This window comes from Solanum tuberosum, unplaced genomic scaffold (genome assembly GCF_000226075.1).
Source record: "Solanum tuberosum cultivar DM 1-3 516 R44 unplaced genomic scaffold, SolTub_3.0 scf00070, whole genome shotgun sequence".
Classification (NCBI taxonomy): Eukaryota; Viridiplantae; Streptophyta; class Magnoliopsida; order Solanales; family Solanaceae; genus Solanum; species Solanum tuberosum.
In genome coordinates this window covers 1,489,145-1,495,989 of record NW_006238996.1, presented here as the reverse complement: position 1 = coordinate 1,495,989, position 6,845 = coordinate 1,489,145, and the positions used below count along the sequence as shown (strand labels likewise).

Here is a 6,845-nt window from a genome sequence, read left to right as displayed (position 1 = left end):
ACTCCCACCCACCCACCCCACAATTCTTGTTTGAAGTGGAATTAATATCTCCCTAAAATGACACAACCAGATTTTGTCCTAGACTTGTATACACACACGGACATGTGTCATTTGAACCTTTTTCATATTTTCTCTTTTTTTTAGTCAAACCCTCCCTAGTTCTGTTACCTCCTCTCTCCTCTTTTTTCTCCATTCTCTCCCCAATCTTCATAGGAAATTCCATGTTTTTCGACCAACAGGTAAAAAAACTGATCAGAACACCTAATACATGCTACACCACACAGAATAAGTCACCTAATTCTAAGAATGGAAAGCATAAGAAAATTCATCTTATTCCATTAAATCATTTTAGCCAATAATATATCACAGCTATAAAAATTCAGAAAACTCATGCACACCCTTAAGGAAATAGATTAAAATACAAGACAATGGCAGATTTAAAATACAAACATAATAGGTTTCATTCATCAAATTTGTTTTTGGGCCCATTTCGGTACTTAATTACTAAGTAAATCACAATTTTCAATTTCAACAGGCAATATATATTTCCAACCAGAAAATCCAGCATATGATAGAAATTAACAGCTGTAGCAGATTCTAAGTTGTTGGCTCTCGAATCAGTGTATTTTACTGGAGTAGTTCACGGATGGAAGTTGTAAAAACTGGTGTTGGATTGTTTTCTCTATTGGCTTTACTTCTATGCGTATTTCATACCTTTCAGGACGGTGAGCTTCTCTGCCTAAAAAAAGAAATGGTGGCACTAGCCGTGGTGGAAGTTTGGTGGTTCTGATGAAAACAAAAAAGAAAAATAGACCCAAAAAAAAGGGAAATACAAAAAACATAGTACAGATAAAATTGATTCTTGCTAGTTCTGTGGCTTCTCAGCATGAAAATGGACATGGTGGAAATTTGGTGGGTCTAACAGAACAAAGAAAGTGAAAGAGAACAGAAGGAAAACAAAGAAGAAAGTGAAAAAGAAAACCAATTGAAGATTGGCACCTCAACAATTTAATCAGCTTTCAGCACTTTTTATGTCTCTCAAGCTCTTTCAAGAATTTGAACACACTTTCTCTGCCACATCATCATTCATGAGGATATTAATTCAACTTCAAACAATAATATCTAAAGCCTGGCTGGCTAGCCTCAGCTGAGACCAGCAGTTTTATGTTGATGATGGCTGCAGAAATGCAGAACTAAGCTGAATCTAACATCACATTGAAGATAACTTTGGATATACTTTCAGGGATAAAACAGCAGAACCAATCACTTGAAGCTGAACCCACAATGAGAAGATTTTCCACACACAAGAAAAAACGTGGTCTAGTTCTTACTAACTTAGAACAACAGCACATGGTGAGAAGTAAAATACAGAACAGGACTTACTTGTGGAGAACAAGAAATATGCCACACAAAATTAAAGTCCCGGTGACAAGAATCCATCCAAATATCACCAAGCTGCACAAAATAGAACAACAGAACATACGTTTAAACAGAAGAGCAGAGCCAAGGGAACAAAATACAAGAAAGAAAGAACATCCTAGTAATATAAAATGTTCACTTACATATAAACGAAAGCCTGCATCCCGAAAATTGAAAGTACTGGAAGGAGAAAAGAAAACAGAGAAAATTTATTAGTACAAATTAATTATTACACTCAGAATTCTAATGCAATGATCACCTTACCAAATCCCAGAAATGTCAAAAGAAGCATGATGGCTGATAGAATAATAAGAGCCAATCTCCTGCATAATTATTACCACCGGCATTTTAGAATACAAAACAGCAAAGGAATATGTGTGTTTGGTGGATTGAAGTGCAACTAGATAAGCAAGAACATAGCAAAGTATCTCTCAGATTGCTGAGTTAGAACTATTCCAATGGAAAGAACAAAGATGAGACACAAAAGAAGTTGACAAGCTAAAACTATCATACACAAGATTTAAAGACAACAACAAACCCGGTGAAATCCCACAAGTAGGGTTTGGGGAGGGAGGTGTGCACAGCCTTACGTCTCCCTTGTGAAGGTAGAGAGGTTGTTTTTGATAAACCCTCAGCTCAAGTAAAGCATCACAAACAACAAGTATGTAAAGTAAAAACAATGAAGAAGAGAATTATACCAACAACCAATAATACGATTACTGAAGCAAAGGAAAATGTAATATTAAAATCAAAGAATACGCTAGTAGGAGAGTAATACTAATAACACTTAAAAGGCACGCTCAACTACCTACTAACCTTCTACCCTAATACTCGACATTCATATCTTCCTATCTAGGGCCATGTTCTCAATAAGCTGTAGAAGTGCCATGTCTTGTTTAATCATCTCTCCTCAAAACTTCTTCGGCCTACCTCTACCTCTTCTTATATCCACTATAGCCAACCTCTTATAGCTCCTCACTGGGACATCTATGCATCTTCTACTCACATGCCCAAACCTTCTCAATCTAGCCTCCCTCATCTTGTCCACCATGAAGGTCACTCCTACCTTGTCCCAGAAAGCTTCGTTTCTGATCCTATCTCTCCTACATCCATCTCAACATTCTTATTTCTGCTACTTGCATCCTCTTGACGTGTGAGTTCTTGATCGGACAACACTCCACCTCATACATCATAGTTGGTCTAACCACCACTTATAAACTTACTTTAAAGACATGACCCGCAAAATAAATGCTTAGAATAGATGAACTTAAATAGTTTTGAATGGAAGAAAGGACAAAGTTGATCCATAAGGCAGACCCATAGAAGTACGAGAACTCGACTCAATTGTGTAAGTTCTACAGATATAAATTGCAAAGAACAAGCTTGTAATGACATTCACTTACACAGACTCTACCAAACCAGCTATGTCATCTTTATTGTCTTCTGTTTTACTGGCAAGGGTATTAGCAGAAGAATTAATTTTGGTTTGGATGCGGTCTATGTCTGTTTGGACTGATCCAGGAAGCAAAACTTGATCCACAGCAATAAGTTTGGCTGCAGCAAGATAACCTGAGACGTTTCTGAGACTGTCAGCGGTGGTATTTGCCTGATGAACCACATAATCCAACGTGTTAACTGTACTGCTGTGAAACTTTCCCTGTCCAATGTACAAAATGATACATCCAACACTGCACAAGGAACAAAATATGCAAGTTACAAAATGGACACATCAGAACAGAGAGAACGGGAATGTGACGTGTATGTTTGCAAGTGAGCAGTTGAGCAAAGTGGCAGTATCCGTAATGGAAGAGCAGATATCAATTTTGTGTACACAGCCATAAGAATTTGTATATGCTAGGTGGAGAGAGAAAGAGAAAGAGGAAGAATACACTGCAGTAATGGTAAAAAGTATGAGGAGTATGAGGGACAGAGCATAAGCTATTCGGGAGTAGCCATAAGGAACTCTTCTACAGCAACAGTAGCAGAGACAGATGAACAACAAGCACAGCGCGAAGATCACAAACCAGATCAGCGCAACGACAAAGAATGGAGCTGCAGTGAAAGCCACAGACTGCACATAAACAAATATAACATAAGAAACAATTGAACCCATAGATTGTATGCAAATAATTCTTTTAAGGAGGACAACCGAGTATATACTTCATTGCCTAAAGGAATAATGAGAATGCACAGACAAGTATAGATTGTCTGACAACTTTTTTAAAGTACATATACAAGATTTTATTTGTCGAAAGTAAAGATTGGAATCCCATTTATAAAAGGTGATGAAACATTTGCAATACGAAAATTTGCTCTCTGCATGAATTTTGTTGACACAAATGCAATTTTAAGTTGTCACATAACACCTTATATAGCATCATTGAGCATGGACTAAATCTTTAATCATACTGAATACTGATAAGCAAAACTAAAGTTCAAGTCACTGAAGAGCATCTCTTTTCGGAGATGCAACTACATACTTCTCTCTGATCAATCAAATGATAATGACTTTAATCTTTGAAATGTATCAGGACGAGAATGATACTAGATAGCAATCTCTCTGCTGCTGGTTTATAGAATCTTGTGACATATATCAAATTACTGTCCAATTTCAGGTAAAGTATCTGCATTCTGGAGACCAAATGAGAACCTCCATTACAAGTCATGTAGTCCATCATTGAAAATTATGGTGGTAATATAACTCATGACACTCGTCAGAGTAGTGGAAAGAAAATTTTCCAAAGACAATTGCCTGGACCATTTTACCATTCCCAAATTAGGCAAAATCTTAGTCATGACTAGAGTAACGAAGACCCTGCGACTTGAAATGGTCTGCAATTTGGCTCCAAAAGCAAAAGATTCATGTCTGACTCCATATATTTGGCAAACATGATAAGATGGAAGAAAAATACATAAAGTCAATCAAAGGGTCAGGGTTAATGGAGCAGTTAGTATTTTTTTTTTCTTAGACCTTAGTTTGGTTGGAGAAGTATAGAGGAAATGAGAATCTTATTGTTCTGAAATCATATTTAAATACAGAAGTGTAGAATTTTTACATTTTTTTTTTCTTTTTCCCTTTCCTCTTATCTATACAACCCAAGAAAAGATTTGTAAAACTTTTCAAACTAGCCTTCCATGATTTGTAAATAAGTTTGAAACAAAGATTTGATATCACTAAATTAATACTAGTATATTTTTCCTGTAGAGAAAGAAAAATTTGAACTTAAGTTTACATTCCAAGGGCAGAGTAGGTGGTGATTTTATGTGTGAATTCCAAAATTAGAGCAATTAATGCTGTCTTCACAGCAACAGAGATGTTACTACTAGTTGCAAGGTTGTGTTCCTTAAATTGGGTTAGAAAAGAGATTTAGAAATAAAAGGTTGAATACTTACAGCCCAGTAATGGCGGTTACTGATATTCCAGCCTCCAGTATATCTTTTGAAATTGTTAAGAGGATCTTTTCTATATGTTCTCTTAGCAGCCAAGATAAGTGATGAGTTCAATGGAGGTTCATCTTCAGTAAGCAACCTTTTTGTCCCCCATGAAACCAACACATCATTTTCATTCCTAATTTCACCTTAAAAGGAAACAACCCATTTATCGGCACAAACAGAAAAAAGAAATAAAGAAGGAAAGTGCAATCTTAGAATACCTGAAATGGATGTAGTTTGAAAGGAAGGAAAATCAAAGTCAGATCCTGCCAGGGCAAGGGTGACACAAGACAAAATGAAGAAAACAGTTACAAGACAAAATGGCAATGACGTTTTACACAACATTGTAATTCCAATTGTTTTCTGGGGAAAAGCTAATGTTAATATCAACCAAATCTGATAGAGGGAAGAGGAAAGTAACTGTTTCAATCAACAAACATAGATATTAGATAGAGAGCAAATGTCGTAATACAAAATTGATATTGAAGCAAAGCCTAAAGCAAGGAAATGTATGTACGAGATATTTAATGCCCAAAAACTTGCATTTCATTCTCTTTCTAATTTTATTTCCTCATTTCCCTTTATTTTTGCTTCACCCTACTACTATACTTGGGTGCGGACCAACCAGTCCATTATGAGTCCATTTGTTTTTTGTTTTTTTTTAAAAAAGTTTAAGAATGGATCTGAAATTTTTTGAATGAATTCGATTTGTAGGAAATTCTTAACGATACTTAGATTTATTTAGTACGTTATAAAAATCACGTCGCCTATCACTCCCCTCGTTGCACGGCTTGCTCTCTCTACAAATTTCTTTTTCTTTTTTCTCAACCAAATATCATTTTTTTTCCTCTTGAATTGATAAGTTTTCATAATCTTTATAAGTATTTTTTTATATTAACTCAAAAAAATAAAATTGGTATAATAATTTTTGTCAAAAACTCTTGTTGCAATAGTATTTTCGGGCGTATTGATGTATATCAAGAAATTCAAGGTTTTTGAGTGAAAAAATAGTATTACTGATTAAAAAACAACAACTATGTATACATATTTGAGGTCTCTTACAAAAAAATTGTTTTAGGCCATTAATTTTATCGAGACACTTTGATCATCAAACCGTTTGTGAGATTACCTAGATTTATTATTGTGATTACACTATTCTGATGCCTAGTAATGAGTGAGACGTGTACATAAAGGTTAGTATTATTAAATAATTTTTTTTATTTTACTGCAAAAAAAGGTTTGATGTTCCTATTTAAAATATCCAAAAGCAAAGACATTGAACACTTCACCTCTACCCTTTTTCAGATTTGTGTACAAAACTTTTTGAAGTTTCTACTACAATAAGAGTTCATGGTTGGAGTCCAAGTTGTACCTATCCCGTCCTGGTTTCTCTTCTCTATCTACTAATAATTCTTTATCTCAATCTTCAGTTGCAACTGAAAGAAAAGTTTTGGAGAAAAAAAAAATATCTTCGTCTCAATTGGAAATTGATGAGAAGATGAGTATTGTTTTGGAGTTATTGATTAAAAAATAGTACACCTAATTTTGAAAAACGTAAAAAAATAATTAGATGAACTTGGATGGGAAGAACCGTTATACAATATAGTTGTTAGTATATTTTGTGAAAGTGACAGCTACAAAAAAATCATGAATGATCCTAGAGGTTAACAAGTTAGAGAATTGAATTAAAGTCATCGAAAAAAAACTATCAGATATTTAATTTTTCTGATTATCTAGAAAATATGTCACACATTGATGATGTAAAACTTTCCTTATTATTTTTCGAATAGAATCTATCATACTTGTTAAACTTTTTGATATTATATTTGTCACGACTCGATTTCTCGAGTGACAATCAACCCAGGCCGCCCATCCAGACAATCCACTTCCAGGGGCGTAATCCTCCCAACTAGCATGAGTGATACGGGGGAGTGTCAATTCCAAGAGAATTTCAGATATCCAGGCCACCTAGCAAGCCAGTCAACTCCCAAGGG

General features: G+C 35.0%; 1 protein-coding gene across 1 annotated transcript in view; it reads right to left on the bottom strand.

The window, feature by feature from the left end:
• LOC102580486 (uncharacterized) overlaps window positions 1-5,409 on the bottom strand; it is a 7,432-nt gene extending 2,023 nt beyond the window's left edge. The window contains exons 1-7 of the mRNA XM_006345584.2: window positions 5,073-5,409; window positions 4,813-4,997; window positions 3,309-3,490; window positions 2,823-3,107; window positions 1,684-1,742; window positions 1,563-1,599; window positions 1,384-1,455 (exon numbers count right to left, since the gene is read on the bottom strand). Coding sequence (XP_006345646.1) covers window positions 1,384-1,455; window positions 1,563-1,599; window positions 1,684-1,742; window positions 2,823-3,107; window positions 3,309-3,490; window positions 4,813-4,997; window positions 5,073-5,196 — 944 coding nt within the window. The 5' untranslated portion in view covers window positions 5,197-5,409. The remainder of the gene's footprint in view (window positions 1-1,383; window positions 1,456-1,562; window positions 1,600-1,683; window positions 1,743-2,822; window positions 3,108-3,308; window positions 3,491-4,812; window positions 4,998-5,072) is intronic.
• Window positions 5,410-6,845: the final 1,436 nt, after the last annotated feature.